General features: G+C 44.9%; 1 protein-coding gene across 2 annotated transcripts in view; it reads left to right on the top strand.

Annotated features, from left to right (window-relative positions):
* Positions 1-27,015, top strand: part of PPP2R3A (protein phosphatase 2 regulatory subunit B''alpha) — a 50,219-nt gene that overhangs the window by 4,461 nt on the left and 18,743 nt on the right. For both annotated transcript variants that reach the window (XM_084292155.1, XM_084292156.1), the window contains exons 2-6: positions 6,987-9,432; positions 19,084-19,344; positions 21,166-21,269; positions 23,453-23,555; positions 25,193-25,267. In XM_084292155.1, the coding sequence (XP_084148281.1) occupies positions 7,450-9,432; positions 19,084-19,344; positions 21,166-21,269; positions 23,453-23,555; positions 25,193-25,267 (2,526 nt within the window). In that variant the 5' untranslated portion in view covers positions 6,987-7,449. The remainder of the gene's footprint in view (positions 1-6,986; positions 9,433-19,083; positions 19,345-21,165; positions 21,270-23,452; positions 23,556-25,192; positions 25,268-27,015) is intronic.

Genomic DNA, 27,015 nt, shown 5'->3' with positions numbered 1-27,015 from the left:
CCTGCCGCAGACAGTGACTCTCAAGGTCATGTCTACTTGGAAGCCAGCCTTGATTAGTCCTCCCAGTGCAGTGACCTTCGTGTTTCACTGCATGAATGCAGAAGTCTCGCTTCAGCTGGTGAAATTGGGGGGTCAGAAGCTATTTGACAAGAAAGAGTAAAAGATAAACGAGCAAGTAGTCCACTTGTTATGGATTTCTTGAGAGAATTTGAAGTTCTTTATTAACATTTCTTACAGGAAATAAACTGCCATGCAGTAGGAGTGTAAGTTTTTCGTTAATTAATACCTAGTTAAAGTGTAGGAAGAACTGTCAGTTTTTCTAGTGAAGAGTAATGACTAGAGGAGTCCCAGGGAAATCTGTAGTCAGGCTTGTGTTGCTCAACACAGTTACAAATGATCTGGGAGAGAGACTGACTAATGAAGTGACAGTATATGCTAAGAATTGCAGAATTAGGGTAGCAGAAACAAAAGATGACTGGAGTTGCAGGAGGTTCTCACGATTCTTGGTGGTAATTTTTGACGGAGTATTAGAACAGGACCCCTTGATTCCCCAGCACTTTCTGCATCCGCAGCATCCTTTGATGGGCTTTTCACAGGTTTGCTGCACGCGTGCTTGTTTTTAGCCTGGTTCCTGTAGCATTTATCAATCACCTGCAATCAATCTGCTAATATTTCTTATGAGACTGTATGAAAACTTCAGTCTCTACTAAGAATGACTATCTGCCTCTTGTTTAGTACTCTCTATGAGCAGGTCTCTGCACATTTCACAAAGGACAATGGCGTCATTGTTTTCTTTTGAAGGAAGTAGAAAAAGGGACAAAGATACGAATTAACCCAGGTGGTTAAGAGAACAGACATTTGAGAATGTCCTAGCTGAAAAACACTGAGCAAGTTTTGGAAGGTGAGAGCACTGTGTAGTGATAGTGTTAATTTCTGAAAGGCAGTTTAAAAAAATCATTTCTGAACGTGGTTCTCATCTGTTGTGGATGTTGCGTGCAGTTTGGGTTCCTTCATCGTAAAAAGAAGTACGTAGCTGAACCAGAAGAGCTGATGAGGGCCTCAGTGAAAAGATCAAATGCATGAAATTGTGCCAGTACAAGAACAACTGAGTAAGCAGGGGCTAATGGTCTTGGAAGAGAGATGGCTGAGGGAGGTGGTGCTGAGTGCTGTAAATTCAGGAGTGCTGTGGATGATATATAAGCCACTGCAGGGGTTGTGCTCTGTTTCAGTACGAGATCTTGAGGTATTGAAGCTGGTGACTGGCCAAATCAAAAGTAGTTGGTGGGTGGTGGAATGTTGTCAGAAGATTTTCTGGATGCAAAAAATTTCTGTGGAATCCAGGAGATGTCCAAGCACATGGGAGAGCAATCCTCTGAGGGCTACTGAACCCAGGGACACCACGCCCAGCTTCATCACTCCTGCAAGCTGAAAGCTGGTGCAAGTCAGCAGAGTGCTCCATGGGACTGCAGAATTTCTTTTCTAATGCTATTCCCTGAGCTTTGGCGTATAGCCACTGCACAAGGGCTACAGCTTTGGCTTTGAAGACATTGCTGTTCCAGACTGTCCCTGCAAATCCTAGAAAAAGCCAAGAGGCGATTTGATCCTAGTGTGTCTGCACCTGCAGGTGAGGAAATCTCTCTCCTTGAAAGCTTTTCTTAAGTCAGCTTCAGAAAGCCTGATAAGTGTTTGCTGGAACCTGATGCTGAACATACTCAAATTGGAAATCATGATCCCTGTTCTGTAGTAAATGTAATTAAGTATTGAAGATCTTGCAATGAGCGTATTAAGAGAGATGCTCTGGTTCAAACAGGGGTTTGTCTGGCCAGGTCAGATCTGGCCTGGGGTATGAGGGAAGTCAGGTTCTGTAGCCACAGCAGTCCACTGCAGTCTCTAGAGCATGGAAGGACTTGGTTAAACCCTCTTAAAACTAAACACAAGATGCCTTGCTGCAGGTACGATCCTTCATGGATCCACTGTAGCTGAAATGTGTGCATGTGCACCAAATTCCCGCTGGTCACAGAGGCTGAAGAGTTAGCACAGCAGGCACTTCCCATCTAAGTCCTACGTACAAAAAAATAAAAAAGTTGTCCTAGATTAATTATACATGCTGCAGTTAAGGATATCAAATATTGTAAGCTTTAAAAATAGGACATAAAGAACAAAGGAGCCAAATGGTTTGTTTTTTCTCCCCCTAAATTTCAATATCGAAGGAAAAATTATGAGTTTTGTATTAAAACAACTTTAGAAGGTAAACTGTGCAAGCGATAGCAATTTGTGAATCGGCTCCTTTGTGGTGGGCTTTGAAATAATTTATTCAAATGATTCATTGTAGCATTTCTGCTGAATTCAGCAGCGCATTTGTTGCAAAAGTAAAAACTAAAAATCCTGCAGCTACCGCTGGTACAGTTCCATCAAAGGTGGAGCATCTGATGTTTTTAATACTAGATTTTCTAAGGATTTCCCTGTGACTACAGAACACTGTATAGACTCCTTCGGGGTCAGGTGAACCTTGTGGACTGGTCTGTTGGTGCCAAGGCCACTTGGCCGTGTGTTTGAGCAGAGTCCTCGGCTGTGGTGGAGCGGGGCTCGATGCAAGCTCCTCCAGGAGCTGCTGAACTGTGCTCTTAAAAAGTGAGACTCCTCGTCTGTTCTCATCTCCAGCCTCTGAGTCTGCCTTTGCACGTGTGCTTTTTAATCTTATAATTTACAGTACTCTGACTTGAGCCTGCTGGGAAGAAGGATAACGATACATCCAAGGACTACTGCTGTTCTGTACTGGGTTTGGGGATTATAGAACCTACACTAGTAGGTGATGAATTCATTTTTTATTTTTCTGGTATTTGACAAAGTACCGAAGACTGGCTGAAAATTGTGCTTTACAAGAAAACACTTTATTTGCCAGCTGTTGTCTTCCATAATCAATATAGTTTGCTGCCAAATCTGCTCTGTTCTGTACACTGTGAACAAATATCAAGCATTTCTGAACAAGGGGATGCAGTTAAGGAGCTTTTTGGCACCACCAGCTCATCCAAGAGGTAGGACCAGACACTTGATCATATAGCTGTGATGATGCTTCTGCTACAATACAGGTGTCTGGCCAAGTGGCAAAGCTGTTGATTTTTCTTTTGGCGGTGGTGATTTTGGTACTTTGACAAAAGCAGCCGCACGGAGTGCTCGTCCCACCCCCTCTTCCACTAGGAAGGAGCGCGTTTACGAGGGATGCCTGTGCCGTGCCGTGGTGCAGAAGGGAAGCTGCTCTCCTCCATACTGCATTGGGGTGGCTTCTCATTTCTGGCTCCTGTTAACATTGATGCTAGCACTGGTGAGAGAAATGAAGGAGGATTTTTGCCTGCTTTGAAACTTTCAGAGCCTGTAGAGGCCTGCTCCGTAGCTTTTTAGATTGCAGTGTGCAAGTAAGCTGAGTGCTGGCTGACAGTCCCCTCGATTACAGCTTGTCATTGTTCAGTTATTTAACTCGAGCATAATCTTTACATGAATAGAATTTCTTGTGCGTTGCGGAGTAACCTTTTATATCATTAGTATCTGCAATAATTTTTTCCCTTGTAAAGTGATTCATGCCTTCTTGCAGATAGGAAAGACATAAAGCATTATTCTGCAGTCGCACAAGAAGCCCTATTCATTCACAGTTTACATTGTGAAACCAATCCTGTATCCTCGGGGTTGGAGCTGGTTTCGTGGCAGCAGTCCTAATTACAGAATCTGTCTGCAGCGTATCTGAACTGGGGGCTGCTCTAGAGTCGCAACTGGAATGAAATGGCGGGCTGAAAAGGAGGAAGTACGAATTTTTCTTAATGCACTCAGGCTTTCCATTGTTGCTATTCATAAATCGTAGGGTTTAGTCACCAACTCAGTCCCAACAAAAGGCCATTCAAGCTGAGTTTGAGACCAGATTCCCAGATCTGGTAACAGGAAGGAGCTTTTCTAAGGTTTTGTCTTGAGCGGGTTTACATGCTGGATCCTGTTTGATGCATAAGTAAAGCTGTGAGCTGAGCATGTGCTAACCCTGGTCAAGTAAAGCCGGTAAAATGTGAGAAAAACAGTTTCTCCTCCGCATCCCTAAGCAGTTGTGCTGCCTGGATTGCTTTTGGTTTTTGGTCTTTAGCTGGAGGCAAGCACCCAGCACCTCGGATAACCTTAGTGTGTTTGTGCAGACAGTGAAAATAAGGCAAGTAGTGATCACCGAGAAGACGCTAATCTGGTTGAAAAAAAAGAGGATATCAGGTTCTTAATATTCATTCTTGGATTACTTCTTTCCCTGACATGCAGCAGTAAAAGGTGCTGAAGACATCTGAGCACAGAGGAGGAGGTAGTCTTGCCTTAGCCTTGACAAGTTGGCGTCTGGATTTTGTTGATTCCCGAATGTGATAGCACCACAGAAATAGACAAATTGGAAAGAGATTAGAGAATGCAGCAAGCGTGTCTGAAGGGCCTGTCTTGTTCCAAAGCTGAAGGGGCTGACTCTCCCTAACAAGGCCAGGCAGTGGCTTAGGGCATAATCACTCAATCGTTCTTCTTGCCATCTCCGCTTCCCAAGCAAATGTAAGCTGGTGCCAGGCACAGTTTGAATTTTGAAGTTGAACTGAAGAAGAGTCAGGTTAGGCAGGGAATCTGGGAGACCTCTTCCCCAAAGAACTCCTTGTGCAATAACCGTGAGGACGTGGAAAGCTTCAGTGCTTGAAGACGGTTTAAAGGGTTGGAGAAACTGCCCTAGTCCCAGGGCAAGGGGTACAGTGTAGGGGGAGATCACCCTTGGACTGATACAGGAGGAGACAGTGAGGTTGAACACATTATCCTTCTAATTAAGGAATAACTTCATTAGAATGCAACTATTTCCCAAATTAGGTATAACTCAGACTCTTCTTTGGTGGTGAAAAGATTGTGCAGTAGGGAAGTAGGAGAGAGGAGAGGATGAGCAATTGTGACAGGTCTCCCTGATATGCCTCACAGGGGAGAGAGGAAGGAGAAGTCCCATGTTTTTTGGGGAGTAATATTAAATCCTCTTCAATTCTGCTGCTCTGATGATCTCTGCTTTCTCTAAAAGTATACGTTCTCTTTCAGGAAATGCCAGGCAGCTTGGCTGTAGTTGGTGGAGACTCAGAAAAGAGCAAGCTGCAGCCTTGTGTCTCAAAGTGTCAGACAGAAGGACTCGTGGAGTCCAGGGATGGTTAGACTTCTTGGAGTCATGGAAGCATGGGTTTTCCTGTCTGAACAAAGCCCGCTAAGTCTTATAAGATGAACACCTTGGTGAGCCAATAGGACTTCTTAAACTGTGGCTGTGATTCAGAGAGGCATTAAGCACACCTGATTGGGAAGCCTGAGAGTCAGTGACTGCAGGGCGTGGAGTCTTATTACCTGGCCTTGTGCTTGGTGGGATAAGGACCCCGGGGTTCAAAAACGGCTCTGTTTACGCCCTTTATCCCCTGACTCAGGGCTGTGGCTGGGGCACACCCCATACCTCTGATCATCCCTTTGGAAGGCCCTCCTGTGCCTGTGGGGCTTTGGGGTGGTGCCAGTGGGTGTAGGAAGGAGCAGCGTGGGGCAGGCACAGAGGCGGCTGTGAAGCCGGCCCTGGCACAGCAGGCAGGTTGGCCGGTGGTGCTCGGTGGGCAGGTGGCAGCCTGTTACAGATACCAGCGTGGTAGCTGGAGCAGTTGCTAGCTCATCTTGAACGCAATCATTGCAATGTTTTATATAATGCACGGAGCAAACCAGGAGCGTTTCTGCGTGCAGCTCTGCCTAACTGCAACGGGCAGACGTGACACATTTGGAATTCCATCAAATAATCTTAAAATCGTTTCTTCTCACCTTCAAATTAAGGATTTGAAACAGGTAAAATGGGAACATTCATCAGTCTTGTGCCATCCTCAGTCCTTAATTAAAACACTGAACTTGAAGGTGCTTCCTTTTGTATCCATCCAGACTTAAGAGCTAAGGTAGGTGGCAGTAACGTGCATGGAGGGCAGTCCTGTCAGATGCAGGTCTGGCCTTTCACGTGGTGCTAGGTGTTTACCTTTGAAAACACCAAAGAAACATGCCGTGCAGTGTGGTTTAACCATGTTTTGTGAGATGGATTTCCGTGCAGGAACAGGGGGTGCTCAGAATACCATCGGGGTGGTTTAATTTGATTATCGATGTGTTCTTGAAAGATACAGTAATGTCTAAAATGTAAGATGCTTGAGTCTGGAGTTTTCTATCTTTTAATAACAAAGTTAGGCAGCCTTTTTTCTTTCTGGTACAATTTTGACCATCATGATAGGAAATACAGCTGTAAGTGACTGTGTTAGGTGTAAAATTCCCAATTCCTAGTTTTCACAGCCTTAATTTCTATACAATTGTTACGTTCTGCTCTTGGTCTCTATGCCAGCAGCCTATTAATGGGTTGTAGGAGACTTAAAAAACAGTTATTCTGCCTTAAAATATTTTGCCATGGTCCCAAAGACCTTGGTGAAAGCCTAATGGAAGCCAACGTGGCCTCTACAAAAGGCCACGCATTCTTAGAGTTCATCTGCTTTGCTCCAGGCTGTTTGCAGGGTTTTATAATCCAGAGTGTTTGGAAATTCTGACAGCGCTTTTCTCTGCTGCTCTCTTCCTTATCATGAGAGGGTCTTGGAAAATGGAAGCCAGAAATTCACAACATGATCAAAATGTTTTGCTCCATTAGAATTAAAGGTAATGTTTTGTTCAGTCTGGAGAGGAAAAAAAGCGAGTATGGAAAAAAAAAATCAATGAGTGGTTAAAATAGAGCTGTTAAAACAGCAACACACAGACAGCCTGTGTATAAATATAGGCTAGCTCTGTAGCAGTGTTCTTATATGGTAGATTTGAGTGAAGGGAAAATATCAGCCTACTCGCACTGTCTACGAGCCTGAATGTTGGTTGTTAAGGTCTGACGCCATTTGTTTGCTGTCAGACAAGGCTGCGTGTTACACGTGAGTCATAATGACTTTTCCTGTGTTTTTTTGTAGGGACCTACCTTACCAGTGTGAGAAGAGGATCTCACAAGCATACTGTGGATTTTTTATCTGTACATGCTACTTGATTATCATCTATCTTTTAATGATTCTCTCAAAAAGAGAGAAGGATCCAAGAAAAACCATTGTCTTCTACTTGAGAGCTGGCTGAATTTTATGACGCCTTTTGGAGATTCTACCTGGACCCTTAGAAACAGAGCAGCTCGGGCTGCATCTCCTGATCAGCAAAGCTCTCTGTGTGGAATACAGTAACCAAGTTGCCTTCAATCAAACCGTATGCAAGTTGCACTAATTGTTGTAACTGTACTGCTGATACCACTCCGGACTTCGCTAGGACTTCCAATGCCAGTAGTTTCTCATGGGATTTGAATGTTTTCAATGGACATTTGAGTGTTTCTGTTAAATTTGGTGTGGCTGTGAAAAGTAGGGGTGGGGGTGTGAGCTTCCTGCTAAGTTCATGGTGAATTTCGAAGCCTCACTTCCACGTGGGATCCGTGCTATGGCAGCAACCTACAGGCTCATGGTCACAACTGTGAACTGCTACAGCAGCGTGGTGATAGACCAGCACTTCCAGCACACCGTGCATTACTGCACAGGCACATGCCAGGTGTTTAAGCAAGGAGTCACGTGTATAGTTGCCCACCACAGTGTGTGCGCTGAGCTCAGCGTCCAAGATGCCAACCAAGACCATAAAATTCCTGTTTCTGAAAACGGGCTTGCCTTGCCTGGAAATGAGGACTATCATCAAATTCTCCCAAATAATCCAAGAATCAAAAAGGGCTCTTCAGTGCAAGCTTCTAGCAGTTTAAAAGACATTACTGGCGAGGCAATAAATCTTGCCAGTGGTAAAATAAAGGAATTCTCCTTTGAGAAACTCAAAAACTCTTCCAGTCACGTGGCCTACAGAAAAGGAAGGAAAGTTCGGTCAGAATCATTCAGCAGACGATCATTTGATTTTGACGTGATTTATGGGCACTTCAGCAATGATGAGAACTGCCCTCCCTGTGGCTTTTTGCAGAGTCCCTCACCTGTGGAGAAATGGCAGGAGAGCAGCGATGCTCCAGAAGTCAGCATGAATCCCGTGGTTCCCTTCTCACCTCATTCTTTCTCTGAAGAAAACTTCATTACCCAAATTTTGGAAAAGCACAAGCTGGATGGTTCTTCTGGCGGAGATATTAAGGTGTGCTTAGACATCTTGCTCAAGTGCTCAGAGGATCTGAAAAAGTGCACCGACATAATAAAGCATTGCATCAAAAAGAAATCTGCAGACAGCGTTAGTGGAGGCAACAGCAGCGATCCCCTTGCTAATTCAGAAATGATTTATATGAATTTGATGACGAGATTTTCTTCATACCTAAAAAAGCTGCCCTTTGAGCTCAAGCCACCTGGGCACAAGGAAGCTAGTGACTTGGTGGAATTAGTTAACTGTCTTCATGGTTTGCAGCAAACTCCCTTTTCCCCAATATTTGGAGATGAGCAGCCACCTAGGTATGAGGACATTATTCAGCTGCCGTCCTCGGGCACGGTTCCTCTCAGAGCAGCAGGCGATCAGAGTGAGGTGACGGGCACCTCTCAGTCCATCCAGACAAGTACTGTGAGCTTTACCTCAAACTCCCTTCACGGCATCGCACAGGAGAGCAGTGTGAGAGCTGGGAAAGATGCTTGTGCTCTACCTCAGTTACCGGCCACAAGCCCTTCTGACTGCACGTCTTCCGCTGAGGCTCTGTACATTGAGGAGGAGTCGGATGGGGAAAGAGCATTAGGGAAAATAAAGGAGAAAGGGGATTGGGAGAACTTAGAGCGCAGCTACCAGCTCTCTGGTTGTTCAGACACAGGTGCTGATGTGAAGCCAGAACGTGCTGGAGTGGGAAGCGAGCTTCCCCGTGCTCCTGAGAAACTTCTAAAGCCGCTTTCAGATTCTGTATCACGTGGTTCCCAAGCTGATGTCTCCAAAGGGGAACAGACGTGCAGGATAGATAAGGATGAGATAGATAAACTGCTGCTGGACTTGGAGTGCTTCTCACAGAAAATGGAGAGTACTTTTAGGGAACCCCTAAAGGAGAGTGAACCTGCCCGTTTGCAGGTGCTTGGCTGGCAGGGTAGGCCGGTACTACCTCTGGCTCTTGAACCCAAAAGTAAACCTGTTGACCCTACTTCCCCTCTGTCAAAAATCATGGAAAGCAACGGCCATAAAATGGAGGAAGAGGACAAAGTCCTTTTACTGCGTATTCTGGAAAGCATTGAGGACTTTGCCCAGGAACTGGTGGAATTCCAGACAGGCAAGGGAAGCTTGTCCAAGGAGAAGGAAGTGATGCAGATTCTTCAGGAAACATTAACAGCTCCTCCTCAGTCCATCCTCCCGGGGCAGAAAAGCTGTGCTGGGGCTGCTTCCAGAGACTCTGTTCCAGCTTTGATTCAGCAGGCCCCAGAAGTGATTAAGGTAAGAGAACAAGGCTTTGACTGGCTAATAGAACAACCATGGGAAAATGTGGAAAAGAAAAAGTTACAGGTGCTAAGTGATTCATTGGATGCTGCAGCGTGGAATAACGTGCTCATCCAGCAGTCGTATTTATTTAAAAACAAACAAAAAAGGAAACAAAACCTGAGCAAACAAAATGGGCCCTGACATTTCACCTTTAACCTTGTCCTTGTCCTGCTGGTGTTTCTGTAGGCTGAGTTTGCACGTCGTTTAGGTAGGTTTTATAAAATAGAGAATTTTTCAGCTTACTACTTTATTCCTGGGAGCAGGTACTGGTCTGGCTCTCACCAGCGCCGTGAGAGCTGGATGCTCCACCTCTCCCCTTCCCATCTCAGAGCAGGCTCCAACAACTTTCTTTGTCCTGCCTATCGCTGGTCCCTAAAGAGAGATCCTCACTGGCACAAAGGTCAGGATTTAGGAAGATTTATTATTTTCCCTTTCCTGCGTCCCCAGTGCGGTCATTGTGGAGTCTGCACAGCATGCCTCTCACGTGAGGAGCAGGTTTGCCCAGCAAAAGGGTCTTGATGGGGGCTCGCTTTTGAGGGGAGCCAGCGCTGTCTGCCCAGTCCTTTGCTTTCGAATGGAAAGTGCTACTGCCAAATTTTCAAAACAACAGGGTGCCAAAGTCCCAAATGCATAGAAAGTATAAAGAGCTTTACTTTCCAAAATGCACCTTCCACTTATGTACTTGAGAAGGTGTCCAGATTAGCAGTGAGCTTTCAGAGCTCCTTCCAGCAGGACCGTAACTTGCATGTCTTTAAAACGGTCTGTATGCCTGAAAATACAGGTATTTGGTGCGATTCTGAAAGGGGGAGGGAGGGAAGAAGGGTTATTTAACTGAATTGATACAATTGGGGTTTATTATTTGTTTTAGACTAGGTACTTTTCAAGTGTTTCTGATGTTTCTCTGTACATCTTTGCTTATGGAAGACAGTAAGCATAACCTTGTCTGGTATCTCCAGCAAGGCAGAAGGGCTTCTTCCTCAGAGTGCAGAATTAAGTGACTCCAAAAGCTCTGAAGTCATCTTTTAATAGCTACTCTTGCCTTGAGATTTACGAGGTTTTTGTTTAATCTTGTGAACTTGAAACACAAATGTTTGCTCATGTGTGACACTGAATTTTGTGGCTGTTCTTCTACAATACTTGAGAACTGGATACGCTTACGCTGTCTGTCAAACAGCTTATGGGGCTGGTCCCCTATCAGTTTGTTTCCCTCCTCATCCACACGTCCTGTGTGTGTGTGTTTGCTCCTAGCCTGCCGTCCGCAGCAGCGCTACAGGAGCTCCTGCTGCACACTGCAGCTCGGCTTTTGCTTTGTGTCGGTGCCTGGAACGAAAGCTCACAGCAGAAAACTGTCCCGGGGACCCAGGGGCTGGGCTGAGCGCTGTGCACGTGCTGCCAGTCCCCTGGGCAGTGGCTTGGCCCCTAGCAGGATGGATCCAAGGCCCCTGCACTGCTGCTTCTACTGGCCTCACTCTGAGGTTTGCTGTGCTTTATGTAGATGTGGTCATGGGTGCGAGGCCCTCTCCCGGTGTAGCATGTGGGGAACCCCTAAGTCTTGCAGCTAACTGGGTTTGGCTGGAGCTCCTTGGGGTTTTGGATTCAGTATGGCAGGTGTGCGCATCAGTTTTAAAAGTATTTGTTGTGTTTTCTTTCATAAAGCTGTTATAAAATAGCTGTACAGGCACACGCACACAAAACCAGATCTAATATTGATGAAAATGCAGTGCAGCTTTCATTGATGTGGGCTGTGACAGTTTTAATATCCCTCAAGCAAGGAAAAAGCAAAGGGGAAGCCACTTCAGCCCAGACTGTTTGCTGGTTCAGACTGGCCTATCTGAGTGGAAATCTGGGCTAACTTGTATCAGCAACAGACTTTTCCCTTTATCATAGAAAAACAATGATGGTCATCCACACAGAACAATAGAATCACTCGCTTCTTTGCTTTCAGAACCCAAATATTTAGAAACTAGGAAATGAGCACTCAAGAAGTCCATCAATTTTGCAGAGCCCATAATGAGCGCATCATGCTCCATCCAGGCAGGCCAGGAAGCTCGGCGTGCTTTTAGGCTGTCCAACATTTCCCATTCTGAGATCCAGTTTTCCGCTGCTTATCTCTAAACCGACTATTTGGTTTAAAATTTCCTGTTCTGTGTGCTGATCCTCTTTTTATACATTGTTTTTGAAAGAAAAGGCTCAATGAAAGCAGGTCAGCTGTCTGACTAGCTAAAGGATAGCAAAAAAACAAAACGCACCACCAAAATACAACAAGTGTTTGCTAGCCTGAGAAAGACTAGCAAAAAAAAAAAAAAAAAAAGTATTTTTCTATATGTTTTGCCTGTAGATAGGAGAAAGGTAAGGAGTGAAGCCGCAGGTGGTGAAGAAGTAGAGGTTGGGCTGGCCCTGTCTGCAGGAGTGCTGGTCCTTGGGGCTGTTGGGGAGGTAAAGGGGGTCACCTTTTGAGGCAAATGTCTTATACAAAGCTCTTGGAAAAGTCAGTGGTGGAAGGTTTTGACCTTAACCTCTCCGTGTGCTGGTTTGATGAAGTATTTGAGTTTGGGTAATTAATGCGTGCGAAATACCTAGTGCCACAGTAACAGTACCCTAGAAAAGTCTGTAAGAAACTCACAAGCTCGTTCTGCTTTCAGAATCAAGTTTGGGTAGTGCAAGCCCCTGCTCCAAGCCCTGCCCATGCATTTTATTTTAAGAACCACTGGGTGAAGTTTGTGAATAATTTTGGGAGCAGGAACCACGACAAGGGTTCGATGCTAAAAGAGGCCTCTTCTTTAGGGCCTGTGGGTGGGGATCCCGTGTCAAAGGCCTGTTGAGCTGCACTGAGCCAGAAGGAGCTGTCCTGCTTCCTATTTCTCTCTTCCCCTGCCTTTCCGCTTCCTATTGCAGGGTTTTGAATCTTCCTTTTTACCGCACCTGGTGCTTGTGTGCGAGACGCTGTGGTAGCAGAAAACGAGCCCTGGGTCTGTGGTGGGCTGGGTGCTGCAGCTGCCTCTGGGCAGGGGTTGCAGCTTAGTCTGTCCCACTGCATTGTCCTGAGGCCACACACCTTGCTTTTAGACGTCAAAACGTCTGTTGCGTGCCTCAATGGGTGGCCTAAAGAATGCTGTGAGTGGAATTAAAGCTGCTTCGTAATCCTAGAAAGTTAAGGCTTGGGGTGCTTTGCCTCGCAGAGCAAATCACATGCTTCTCGAGGACCTTGGGTGGGGAAATTAACCCTAAAAAGTGTCTTCTATAACACCACAGTGCCTTTAGCTCCGATGTTAAATAATCACATTTTCTCAAAACACATTCACGATATAATGGAAAACTTTCTGGGAAATCAGATTCCTTCCCCGTGTATTACAAATAGTTCTGATCAGATGTTAGTAGCACCGGTCAGTTAAGCTGCATGCACATCTGCGCTCTTTTCCAGCATCAACTACTCATACTTTCTAACCCCAGATGGTAACAAAAGACTTTTTTTATTTGTTTGGTAATAGTTACTGAAATAAATGAAAGCAGTAACTGAATCTTAAAGTATCTTGGAATCAGAAATGACCAAAAAATAAAAAAGAAAAAGAAATGCGGTGAAATTAAAGAATTAAAAGAACCAACACCAAACATGCAGGGAGATGTTTGTGGCACGTGGGCTAGCTTTGTAATCAGGACAGATACAAGCTCTGCTTGCACGAAGTTGTGTTATCTTAAAGTGGGCATCTGAAGGTGGTTGAAACAAAGCCTCCTGATACAAGATGAGTTTTTCAGCCTCATTGGCTCTAAAACCAACAAAGAGTTATGCTGTTGCTGGAGAATTTTAATCTGTTTTGACAACGTGTAGAGCTGGTGCTCTTCTTGGCTATACAGAATGCACCATGGATACATCGGAGGCGCACGGGGTCCAGTTTTCATCCTCTTCTGTTGGTGAGGCTCGGTGAGACCTTTCCATTTACTAAAATCCTGTATTTGAAAAGCAAGGCCAGAACTGAGATGATGTTCTCTGTTATTGGGTTCCGAAAGAAACCTGGTGAAGTAGCTGGGACTCTTAAAGCCAAGGAAGGAAAGCAGGCTGCAGGACTGTGTGCTTGGCATCTTGTGGGGTGAGGACTGGACATAGGTCGCTGCTCAGCGCTGTTGTCGTGATAGGTGAGGGAGAACACGCTTGTAGCAGGGCAGGACAAAGTCAGAGCAAGAGTTGGAGGTCACGGAGAAAAAGAGCAGATCGTCTCCTGGGAACTGCTTTGGGAACGGCTTGGGGAGCAGCCTTTGCCTCGTGAGAGTTATGGAAAAAGGGAATAAAAAGGATGATGTGTTTTGATGTCTTTAAAAACCCACTTTATTAAGAGCCGTTTTAAATGCCTGAGCTCATTAACCAAGATCATCCTTATGTGCTCATTTGGTGTTGGAGAAACGGGCTGATTTGCTTTTTCCAGGCAAGAAGGAAAAAGTGATGTTTCCTGAAAATTACAGCCTTTGGTGTGGAGCGGAGCTCGTGCCGATCTGCCTCATCACCTCGGAGGCCGGGCCCTCAAACCACCAGCATCGCGTGCGGCTTTGCTCCAGCCGCGTCTGGCTGATGCAAGTTTGCACCTCATGTTTCAGCGCTGAAGCACGGAAAGTAGGAACTATTGGGGAAGATGGTATATTTAGCCCCTTCTGCAGCCTGTCTAATTTTAGCACCTTGGTCGTGGTGGTGGGTGCTTCCTTTCCCATGCTACCCCTGGCCTATTACAAGCCAAGGACAGATTGTCTGTCATGCAGCCAGCAGGGAAATAGATTCTGTTGTAGATCATGTTTCTCAATTAAAGTATTACAAGAAGGCAGAAGATCCTGGTGGTACTGAAGGATACATTGAATATCAGGTAAAAAAGGGAGGTCTGGCTTCAGGAGCGAGACAGGATCTCCAGATGTTGTCTTGCTGAAGAGAGAGAAGACCTAGCATGCTTCTGCAGGAAGCCGTTTGCCATTTCGTGCCTGTAAAAACCCAAACCAAGAAAGCAACCTGCGGGGTTTGACGTGGTCTCCTGCAGAGTCCCCGTGCCCCTTCTGGAGCGGGCACCAGCAGCTTAGGAGCTGAGCAGGATGATGATCAAGGAGCGTTCTCTGCGGAGGGACCCAGACCTGGGCGGGGAGCTGGCTTTCCTCGCGAAGGGCTGCGATTTTGTTCTTCCGTCCCGCTTCAAGAAGAGGCTGAAGTCATTCCAGCAGGCCCAGGTTTGAGCACTTGGCATTTCTTTTTGCTTTTTTTTTTTTTTTTTCCTGTTGCTTTGTATTTTTCATTGGATCAGAGAATCAAACTGTCCCCTCCAGGCGTGTCTATTTGCAGCAAGTTATTTGCAGCAAGATACCAGTAGGTTTAAAAATAAACCTCCCAGGCTTAGAGAGCACAGTTAAAGTGTCTTTGTAAACAAGGGGAAAGTGTAATGGCAAGGGCAGTGATTTAACAGGGAAAAACAGCCAAAGGCTATTAGGTCTTCCCTGCATTTTTGTAAGAAAAGCGCAGTTTCTGTGTGATTGCTCTGAATGTCTCTTGTTGCATGTTGGACGAGCCCAGCTTTCTGCTGCACCCAGGCTGGGCGCAGAGCAGCCTGCCTGGCTTTGGCAAAGCTTTGGCCATCACAGGGTGCTTTGTTGGGCTGTTTCCTAGGCTCTGGTGGGCTGTGGTTGAGGGAGATGCAGCCGAAGAAATGGAAACTGCACCAAAGATCGGTTTCTTGGGATAATCCCAGCTTCTGTGCTCGCTTTCGGGGACAGCTGGGGAAGGCTGGAGTAGTTGTGCTAGGACAGCAGGTCGGCGGGTAGCCACCCCTGTAACGGGGGTCACAGTGTGCTGAAATCCCCCGTCGTGAGCCTAGTCCCTGTTAAGATGATCGGTGACCCGGTGAGGAAGTAAAAAGGTGAAATTACCAGCGGTGCAGCTGTTTCCTAAGAAATAGCTCTTAAAATAGCCCCGGAGGATCTTGTAGCATGGGGCACGTTTTGATTCCATGGCTTCTGGTGCCAGGTTAAAGTCAGTGTATAAGGTTAATCTCTGCAACACGCTTTTTCACTCCCTGGGGGAGAACTGCATGAAGCACTGAGGGGCGGCAGTGCCTCCCCGCAGCGCCAGAACCACCTCAGGGCACCATTAGGGGCTGGGCAGGGAGAGCTGAGGTCCCCCACAGGCCAAAGGGGAGGCTTGGCCAGCCTCTGGTGGATGGGAGCTCGGCCTGGTGGGACGCCAGAGAGCTGGGAGCGGGGCTGGAGGGGCTGCAGGCATGAGGCGAGTGGTTTGGAAACCCAGCTGGGTGAGGCCGTGAGGAACCTGACCGAAGCTTAGGGCTGGCCTCGTGTCCCCGTCCACCTAAATCCTTCTGTGGGCCCGCGTTGCTTGGTTTGTTTTATTGGGGTTTTTCTGCAGTAGCGCTCTGCTTCTGCTGGTACGTTTGCGATTTACGGTAGGAAAAAATTGCATCCAGAAATACCATTTCTCATCGCCTCTCCCCTTCTGCAGGAGCCGCAGGGACAGAGGCAGCAGGAGGGTGTAATGGTGGGGAAGGGCTTCAGGAAAGGAGGGAAGGGAAAGTTTTGGGCTGTTGATACAAATCAGCTCTGGGGAACTGCTGATCTCCAAGGATGGCCTGCGTCCAGTTATCCTCCAACTTCAGTAAGGCAGGAACAGCAAAAATGAAAGGAGACATTAAGTCAGCCCTGTGGAGTGTGAGTAACCAGGCTGAGTCACTGTGCCCTACACAGAAGAGGAGAGAATCTCTTCCTGAAGAAAGCAATAAACGGGTCGGCTTATCCTCCAGGACCCTGCTGGAGGTTTGGAGCCAGGAGAAAAGAAGAGGAAATATCTGAGCCCTCGCTGCGATGCCGCTTCCTCGCGAGCCGTGTGCTGGGCCCGGTGCTGCCAGGAGGCTGGGGGAGTTTCTGGGCTTTGTGTGCGTGGTGCAGGGAGGCCGTCCTGCTGCCTGCTGTATTTGTAATGCAGATGTCACTGTGTCAGCCTGCCCAGAAATACATTGTGTGGCTGGCCAAAGATGACACAGTGGATAGACGGATGTTAGTTAAGGTAATTGAAACCGTGCTATAAAGCAGTGTTTAAAACTGGTTGGTAATGTTACTTTCCTTCTTAGAAAAAAATAGCAATTGGTAGCAGAGGTAAAGGATTTGTTGTTGCGTTTGTAGCTTACTGCCCTAGTAGTCCTTCTGAAAATGCACATCCCTTTTGGAGAGATGTTCCACTAAGCAAATAGCATTTATGGTTAACTTCTGGAAGAAGGAACCGTTGTTCTTTTTTCTTCCCCAAGGAATTGCCACAAAACTCCCCCCATATCGCTTCCTTTATTTTTTCACGAGTGACTCACAAGTATTTGTCATTAACTCCCTGCTGTGCCCATAGTGATTGACATTGGGATATATCCATTCTAGAAACATTTTTCCGAAGTGATTTTTTAGGGGGGAAAAAAGTTGCGAGGTTGTCCTGGGGAGCAGTATCATCAGGAGCTGGTTGCTGCTTGTTGTTTTCCTTGGTGCTGTAGATGGCTCAGTCTTCAATAAGAAAGAAGAAGACAAAGGCCAGAAATGTTCTCCCTTTCCATTGCTTCGGTAGGATCTTCGGAAAAGAAGCTGTTTGTGAGCTCTGCCTCCACCTTGTTTGCCTTGGCCTGGGCAGGAGTCAGTGATTCAGCCTCCCTGGGAAGGCCGGCTGCTGTGCCTGAACAGGTTCGCTATTTGAGGCTTAGCAGCATCCCTGTCTCTGTCCCGCAGGTGCTGAACCTCCTGCCTTGGCTTGGGGTTGTCGGGAAATTCACCTAGATCCCGGGGGGCTGGCTTGCAGCTTCTGCAAGCTGGTGCCAAACCTTGCTGAGTTGGGCAATGCCTGGAAGAAAATGGATTGCCCTGCTCTTCGGAAAACGGGGCTCAGGGCAATGTGGACGAGCCATGGTAGAGATGGTCAGCTGGAGGCCTTCAAAGGAGGAAATCCAGTTTCATTAGTCTGTAAGGGAATGAGGACATGTTGGTAAAGCAATGAGTCCTTTGGAAGAACAATATGTTTCTTCGGTTTCTTCTGGTATGTGGACATTTCTGTTAGGTTTGAGTCATTTCTTAGAGTTGGTCCTGGCAGCTAGCGGTGCGTGTCTGCGTGTGAGCACTAAACCTGCTGCTGAGACGTGGCTCTTGGAGACAAGCTGGCGTGAAGTCCTGTTAGAGGAGTCAAGTGGCAGGAGGTGGCACCGCGGTGCCTGTTCCAGCTTTGCTTGGTGGGAATGCCGAGCGGTAAGAGAGCAGCAGGAATTTCCCCTCTGCTGGAAGCCAGGAGGTGAAAACCACGGAGCAGAGCTGGGTCGTGGCTGAAGCTCACCAAACAGACGGGCAGGTGGGGTGGCGGCAGGCTGTAGGAACGGAAGCAGCCATGTGCCTGGGCTTCCTCCGAGCCAAATCACCAGCCCGACCGAGGAGCCAGAGCCTAGTCTGCCACCCCGCTGCTTCCCAGGCAGTTGGAGGCCTCTTGTGAAGGCAGCAGAGGAGAATTTAAAGAAATGCAAGCTCCAGGTGAGCGTAGAGCGGTTACAGTACAGAAGTCTGTTTGGGCTGGTGTACGTGCGGAAGCACACGTGTTCCTGCTCCTGAAGTGGGATGGCATTTGGAAGAAGGAAGAGGTCCTCCCCATTCAAAGAAAGAGCAGTGAAGCAAAGGAGTGAAGGGAAGGAAAATCCCTTGTTCTGTGGTTTTACAGGTCTTTGAAGAACAGATTGTGAAGTATTTTATACTTCAGAGAAAATGGCTCAGGGAAGCTCCTATAATTCTCACTTCTTCAGGCAAACCCATGGCAAGTTGTGTTATTCAGTATGTGTTAAGAAAAGCTCCAAATATCTGGAAAATTATAAGGCAAAGAATTTAGTCAGTTCATCATATACATTCTTCTGTATTGAGTGAACCTAGACTTGGCTACTTTATCCTGAAACCATTTTGTTTTGAAATATCTAGAATAAATAAACTGAAAGCTGCAGCTGTATTTACTTGACTGTTTCCTTATTAGCCTCTTATCACGTATGTTGTTATATTAATAACAACTCTTGCATTTGAACCGTTGTGCAATAGGCAAGCCTATTGCCTCTTCCCAAGAGAGTGTGTGTTTGTGGGGGAGCAAGGATTTTTTTTAATCTCTGGGCATTCCAACATCTGAATTCTGCTGCTTATATGGTGACGACTTTAAAAATGTGAAAAATACTAATTAGGAACAGACTGTGGTGCTGTACTGCTTGTGGGGCAAAACGATAGCACAGGGCCCAGCATATGGAGAGACAGCAAACACTGTCCGTGTTCTCTGGTATTACTGGATTGCAGAGTATGTTCTCCTGTGGTTAAATTGTATATTATAATCCACAGCTACAAGCAAAATGCACAGATGTTATGCAAAAACAGCCTTAGCTGTGATATATCCTAATTTTTCAACTTTTGACATTGCGCTAATTTGTAAATTTGATGCTTAAGACATATATTTTTATCCCTGTGTTACAATTTAATTGTTGATGGTTTTAGATTCTTTTCCTGGTCACTCAGAACACAAACTATTTCTCCTCTTCTATGTGTTTAAAAAAAAAAAAAAAAAGCATTTGTTAATTATATTTTCAGGTTCAAAGTAAACAAGAGAAGAAACCTGGAACTTCATCCCCCGTCCCTTTGAACTCAGTGGTTAGCCCTTGTGCTCTCCTGCCTGTGAATAAAGCCACCAGCAGTACCCCTTTGTCCATAAACATTCCACGTTTCTACTTCCCTAAAGGACTTCTGAATGTCTGCACTAATCATGAAGAGATCATTGCCAGGATTGAAGAAGCCTTTACAGAGTTTGAGGATGAGAAAGCAAACATCTGTGAAATGGGGAAAATTGCAAAGGTAACCGCTCCCTGGGTTTCTTTACTTTTTGGAGAGGGAGAAAGAATGAATGTAAAGCTATTAAAACACTTCTTCTCATTCTTTAGTGAAAAAGAGCCTATATTATTTTGCTCTGAAGGTTTTTTGTTTTTTCTTTTAAATGAAGAAGATAAAAATAATCTCAGTTAAAGTGTCTGTGGGAAAAGATTGCTGAGTGTCACGCCTGATGTGTGCACTCCATCTTGCTGTAATTCACAAAATGGTTCTTTCAGGTTTCTTACGAGATAATGTATTTGTTTTCCTGTTTCTCCATAATTATGCTTAGATGAAAGCAGAAAATTAAGTGCCTCTGTGGCTTCAGATAGTATCGGTTACCCTTTCTGTGGCTGGCTGTCCACCTAATCTGGACATGACCTGTGTACACTGTAACAGCATTGCTTGAGAAAGCAACTTCCAGCCTACACCACCTCGGACACAGCAGAAGAGGGAATGCTTAGTCAACCCTGATGCACTGAGATGCATATGTTCAATATCCATAATGCACGTGTCAACAGACTTGGCGTAGCTACAGTCTGCTAATGAGTTCCTGGCTTCAGGGAACAAAACACAGCACTTGTGTGGGAGCACGGTGCAGATGGGCTGTTCTATTTTCCTCTCCTTCAACCATAGTTTTTAGTAATGCTGATCTAAAACTGGCAGTTGTCAGACGCATCTCATATGTTCAGCTTGCCCCGTGCATGAATGCCTCCCTGGCGCTGCAGGTTGAGCAGTGATGTTCTGTCCAAGGGGAGCACTTGTTTCCTCAGAAGGAAGCTTTTTCCAAAAGGAGAGACTGGGGTTTGGTTTGTGTTATGTTTGCTTTTAGAGGAATCAAGTGGCACGTTTGTAAGCCATCTCATTACTAGATGAGGTTGAATAGGGTTTGTGGGGAAAGTAGGAGGGGTTAACTCAACGATTTCTTCCAAACATTCTTCCTCCCATTTAGTGTGACATCCTTCCCACCTGCACCCTGCCCGATCAGCGGCGCTCCATCCAAGGTCTGTGTTCTGCAGATGTTCTGATGCCTTGGCTGGAGCCGTACAGGTGGCTAGCAAGATCTCTGCAGTAAAGCAGAGGCTTCTTGAAGGTATCAGCAACTCAGTGTTTGAAGTAATTTTAAGCCTGCTTTTCTGAGGCACTAGAAGGCCCAAAATGCATGAGCTTTCACTGATTACTGCTCTGAAAGCTACCCAGATAGAAATGCTAAGGCAGCAGCTAGTTAAAAGGTTGTGTTTGGGCAGTCCTTCTGCTGGAGTTGGCCACTTTCCATTTGTGCACTCATTTTTGGTTATCCTGCTGAGATCTAGCAGCGTTGGGAAATGGGCTGTTCAGGGTAAAAGGCACTGCACTGAAAGCTATGGGACTGGAATCACTTCACCTTCAGATATTCAGTTGTTAACTGTCTGTGATGAGAACTGGAGTTCCCTTGCTGTCAATGAGAAGTCAGCCCATATAAAGAGAGGGTTATCCCGTTATCAGGTACGTCAGCGAGGTAGCTGGTGTGAGTGGTCTTCTGGAGGTGCCTCTCCATTTGCTTTGCTAAATAGTTAAAATCAGAACTTAAGAGCTTGAGAGAGTCTCTGGTCCTGACGGGATGTATTTCTCAGCTGCCTACAAAGGCACGCAACAAAGTAGAATGTTATGGGTGGATTCTGAACCATGGCACACAGCAAAAAGCTTTTTGACTCACCTGTATGCCATTACTGCTTCATTTCCCATACGTGAAAGTGTGGAGTTGGTGTATAAGCAGGCTCTGCTTGTGACTGCTGTTGTATTCCTCTTTGTTCCTGTGTTTCGTTACAGATTTGTGGCTGCCCACTCTACTGGAAAGCACCCATGTTCAGTGCCTCAGGAGGAGAAAGGACAGGATGCGTATCTGTACACTCATTTGTATCTTTGTGGAGAAAGTGAGTGTAACAAATGCAGAACTCCCTTTCTTCAAAAAGGAAAAATTTGCCATAGATTTTTCTCTGTTCTTCTTCTTCCACCATACTTTTCAAATCTTTGTCTGTTCTTTAGAGGAAAACAAACAGCTTAAAGATCTCTGTCAGCTTAAGTTTCCTTCCGTATAAATTCCCAAACACTGATTTTCATGCTGCATCAACAAAATTTGCATGAGTTGTATAGATGATGAAATGTTGTTCTGGTTGGCATATAGAATATATTAACAGAGTCCCAAGAAATGTCAGATATTCAGAGATAGCTGACAGATGTCAGTGGTTCTTGGGTATATTTATCTGATGCCTTGTTGATATGCTGGTGCATTAAGTGAGTGCCACATAGGAATAGGGAGAGGAAAATTGTTACGGGGCAGGAAGAAGGATTGTGAAATAAAGAAGCACCACACAAGTGGACCAAACTAAGCTTTGATAGTTCCTACCTTCCTCAAGCACACTGTTTTACAGTCAAATCTGTGGGTTTCGATATTGTTTCCACATACCGTTGTTGAAGCTTCTTTTTAAAATTGAGAGCTCTGCATGTATCATGTTGGGAGTCAGAGGTGCAAGATGGAACAGACTTGTCCTCTTGCCTAATCTTCTCCCTCCAGGGCAACTTAATCTTTGTGAAACACCTGAATAATATCTCCACCTCCTATCCAGAGACTTCTATCTTTTGATGTAATGATAACCCCTCAGATTTTTGAAATAGTCTTTAACCCCGAGTTTCCAAACTATTTCCTGTGATAATATTGTTAAAACATCTTCTAGTTACCCTGGCAAAATTACAAAAATATTAGGGATGACTGATCAGTAAATGTTTGGGTTTTTTTGACACGGATGGTATTTTTTTCTCTCTTAGGTTCCTGCAATTACTTCTAATTAATCCCTCAATGCCTCACGTGTCATACCACATATTTTCACTTCCTCTGACTTGTACATCCTTCAGATATTCGCAGACTGCGGTCACACACCTTTTCTCTATTCCTTTAATCCATACCATTTACAAGCCTAATGTTTTCCTCACTTTAATTTCTCTTTTAGAAAGATTTTTTTCCCCACTTTGTCCTGCCCCCCAACAGTTGCAAAATTACTTCTGGAAACGTGATACTCAGAGATAAAAGTAGTGTTCTTTGTAAAGTTACACTACAACTGCATGAACGCAGCTGTAATTTTAAAACAGGAATCTGTAATCACTGAAGTCTATATTTAAGCATCTTAGTAAGTAACCTATTTTTTCAAATTGCTGTGTGCTTCCTGATCTCATTTGAAGTCAATAGGCATTGCTAGGTGTAGAACACTTCTGAAAATCAGAGCTTTTAGTTTGGCACTAAAACATGGCTTTGGAACCCATTGTTATGTTGCATGATTTATAAATTAAAAAAAAAATGAAAAGCACCTCTTTCCTTCAGCTGATTTAGAATGTATCTGTTAATTGACAGCATGATACAAATGTGCAGCTGACAGAATTGTTTGTCAGCCACTAGTTTTTGGTTTTGTTTTGTTGTTGTTTGTTTTGTTTTTTTTTAGTATCAGGCCTGTTAGTGTGATCTCTGCAGAAAACTAGAGGCGTTTCAGCGCTATGGTTCAATGTTTGTGTCCCTCTCAGTTCTCAGCCCTGCTCGCTCTTTCATTAGGCTGTTCTCCATGACTTCCTCTGCACAGCAGCCAGTCATGACATAATTAATAAGTGATGCTCATTCCCCTTTTGGGGAGTGATTTTTCTGGTTCAAAGCTTAGTCAGTGCAGTTGGACAGCATCTTCAAATAATGAAATGTATTAAAAGATTAAATTGGGAAGCACATCCGTTACGGCATCTTATTAGGTTGGTCCTCTGGACTTCAAATGAGGTCAGTGAGCATGCAGCATTTTGAAAAGTCAGGTTACTTCCTAAGGTGCTGTGGAATCAAAATAAGAACAGTCTTCAGAAAGAAACGTCTTGTTTACCACAGTGGTAGTAATGTGAAGAAAGCTTCACGGAGCAGAAGTGCCTTGGTGCTGCTGAAGAAGCAAACTGATACTAGTATTGAGGTCAACTTTGCATAATACATATTGCAAGTGTATTGCATAACATGTGATAAGGCTCTGGATTATCTGGCTGTGATCTGTGATGGACGCAAAGCAGCTGGAGTAACTTTTCATCTCTCCTGCAGAATCCTACGTAACTGCCATGATGATGCATCCAGGTTCACCTACCTTGTAGCGAAGCCTAGCTGTGACTACCTTGAGCAGGAGGACTTCATCCCGCTCCTTCAGGTACATCAGCTGCTCAGCAGTGAATTGATGGGGACAGGGAGCAGTGTTCCTTTTGTAACTGTTTTATTCTCATGTCTTTAAATGTTTTCCAAAGATACGCAGACCTTTGGTTGAACAGCACCTGGGTGGGTTGCTTGACATTGCAATTACAATTGAATTGTTGAGCCAGGCCATCAGGTGCAATATCCCCTGGAAATCTGTGCAGAAAGTTTTGCCGTCCCAATTGCTCTGTGTGTGCCTCTGCACCTGTTAGTACATAAATTACACTGATGATACCTTTCCTAATATTCAGGCTAAAGTCTCCTCATCCTGATTTCATTTCTTCCTGATATTCAGGCAAAGCTCTATGCATCCTAATTTAATTTCTTTCTTTCCTTCCCTTTAATTCAGGTGTCATATTTTTAACAAAGCAAGTATGAAAGCAAAGTATTGTGGCCATTGAGGCAAGCACTGGATAGATTTATCTTTTCTGTAGTTTCTCTGTAAATCAGGTCCATCTGCTCCTCTGATTATCTGTTGATACTGTTTTGAAGCCACTCCATAATGTTCTTAGATTTAACACACTCTGCCTTCTGTGCAAAACCCATGTTTTAGTTGCTTTACTGGGGAAAGATTTTGTCTGCACTGGATGTTTGTGTCTCAGACAAGTTTAACTGGGACTGACGGGTAAACTTTCTCATGTTACTTCTCACCTTTTCTCCACTGGGCGTATTGCCTTTCCTGGCTGATAGCAGCTCTGCTTCTTAGCTGCTGGCTCAGCCAAAGGCGTGTACAATCTTGTTTGTCAGTCAACCAGAGACTAGCAATATTATACCATACGACACCATCGTATTAGACGTCAAGTTAGACTGGCCAAAACCTGGTCATATTACACCCCTAAGGGCACTGTATCTACTCTATCCCTTTGCCACGTCATGGTATAAACAGAGCAAAATTCTGAACACCTCTTAAGGAGTAGAGGAGTCAGACATACCAAAATTACACAGACATTCTGATGCATATAGGACCTGAGGTGATTCATTCAAGATCTGAGCAGTTTCTTTGTCTTTGGTCATGCATTTCTTGGCAGATTTGGCATCACGAGTGAGTGTTAGGCTTACAAAAAGCTGATCTTGAGAAAAACAAATCTCCATACATTATACAAGTAAATTTTGGAAAAGCATTGGTCACATCTGTATGCATTCTAAGGTTCACAAGAGCTGTCATTGTTGTGGAGGACATGAAAAGCAACTTTTTTAGCCTTTCAAAGAAAATTCATTTCTGACACTTATCTCTGACAAATATTAATATCTTCAATGAATGGAAAAATGGTTTTGAAGAGGTGGTTGCATGGTAATCTAATTTTTTGTCTCATTCACTAAAAATGAGTTTTCATCCTCTCACTAACTCTCTTCCTTTGTTTTTCTGTCCTTAAGTAAATCAAAATGGCCCAACAGGTGCGTATTGCCCAGAACATGTATTCTACTTTTACTTATAGAAGGTTCACTTTATAGATTAAAAGATATCATTTCATATTTTTTTGTTAATGCTGCAAATACTGTTTCAAAAATAAGCAAAAGTATTGGTTTGTAAACCCAGTAACATCTGAACATTAAGTAAAAGGAGAAGAAAATGTTTCGTTTTATTTGCTCTTGCAGGATGTGGTAGAAACGCATCCTGGCCTGACGTTCCTGAAGGACGCTCCGGAGTTCCATTCCCGGTATATTACAACGGTAGGCTGGCTTCTTTGATCTCCTGTGACACTGCTGAGCCAATTCTCCTTTGTTACTTGTCATTGTGCCCATCAGTAGATCATTCAGTTACTTAAAAAACTATGTTTTTCATATTGCTAGCAATGAGTTTTGTTAAGAACTACTTCAAAACAAAAAATTATTCAGTCTGTGTCAGCCAAGTGGTCAGTCAAAAGCGTAATGGTCATTCTTTCTGGCCTTAAGCAAAGCTTTAAAAACAACTTTGGCCTTTAATCATGATGAAGGAACCTAAGAGTGGTCTTTCTTTGGTCTTCGAGAGCTGCTAAGTTACCCCTAGTTCTGCTGGACTGACCAAATATGGAAGGTCTCATGTCTGAAGATTTCTGTCATTTAGGCACGGAGAATCAGATTGTTCTATGGTACAAAGCATCTTTTATACCAATGTCCATCCCTCCTGTATCTCATGTGCCAGAAAGCCTGTCTAGTCTTTCTGAACTGCTGAGCTTTTGTGACTACTGTTTGTTGTTCTGTAGCTTTGTTCCAACGTTGCAGTAAGGAGTTAGACTTGTGCTTTACCTGAATAAGTTTCCAGGATTTTATTTTAAGCCTCTAACTTGTCTCATGTTGGGTATGAATATGAATAAAAGGTATAAATATAGGGTGTTTTATCTCTGCAGTTATAACAAATTCAGATAAAGAAAGGCCTAAAGAGAGCTGCCTCCTATTGGCTTGCCAGGCTCTGCGTGGGGGCCAGCTGCACCACGTGTTGGCAGCTGAGAGATTACTGGCAGGCACAAGCTTGTCCCTTTCCTGTAAAGAGCAGATGGCAGAAAAGCACTCCGTTGCTCTGGGCATATCCTGAACCATCACACTAATGTTTTATGAAAATCTTTAATAAGAAACAATTTCGAATGTCTGCATGTGCTTGAATACCACAGTGAACACCGGTGTATTGTCAGCACCTTCAGTCCCCATGGAACAAGGTACCTTAAGCATAGTACCTGGTCAGAGTAGGTGTAACAATGTCCAGGAGATTATGAAGGCACACAAATGGGTGAATTGCTGCGGTTTCTGGACCTCACCAGGTGCTGTGCATGCTCTGGTCTGAGAGATCAGCCGCATGAAGCTGAGGTTCTGCTTTAAGATAACTGAAGTCCAGGCTGCTACTAAGAAGAGCAACATCTGTTCCTTTCTACAACTTCCCTTGCATCTGAATGAGGTCCTGTGTGACCACCATAAATTTGGTCACAGAACTGGATGCTTTGTGTGTACATAAAGCTCCTCAGTGCTTCTTGATTCTGCTCATCTCCACTGTGCTGCCTTACTTCAGCTTGAGAGCCTTTAGAAACCCTTACACACAATACTCTGACAGTGGTGACCGTCTAAGCTTGCTCTCAGGCACCCAGGAAATGATGGTGCTGGTGTTTGAGGTGGATGGTGTGTGGCAGCGAATCTTACAAAGCTGCAGTGTCCTTCACAGACTCCTCATGCTGGCAGGACAATGCTGTTCTGGGTGTCTGTGCTGACAGACACGTTCCTTCTGAGCTCTGTGTTTGGCCTTGGCCAGATCACTGAGTTGGAGCAGAGTCAAGACCTCAGGAGATACAGTCCACTGGGTCAGGTTGCTCCCATGTGGAGTGACAGTACGTGGCCCACCGCAGCAGTGGCTCTTCTCTCTGACACCAGGAATTCCGCTTTCTCACATCTCCACCCACAGACAGTTTGGCACTTCTGTCTTTAATGTCATGAAATTCAGCATTTCCACCGGG

This window comes from Netta rufina (assembly GCF_964035555.1).
Source record: "Netta rufina genome assembly, chromosome: 9".
NCBI classification, from domain to species: Eukaryota; Metazoa; Chordata; class Aves; order Anseriformes; family Anatidae; genus Netta; species Netta rufina.
Note: the sequence above shows the minus strand (reverse complement) of the source record. Positions and strands in the feature narration are given on the sequence as shown.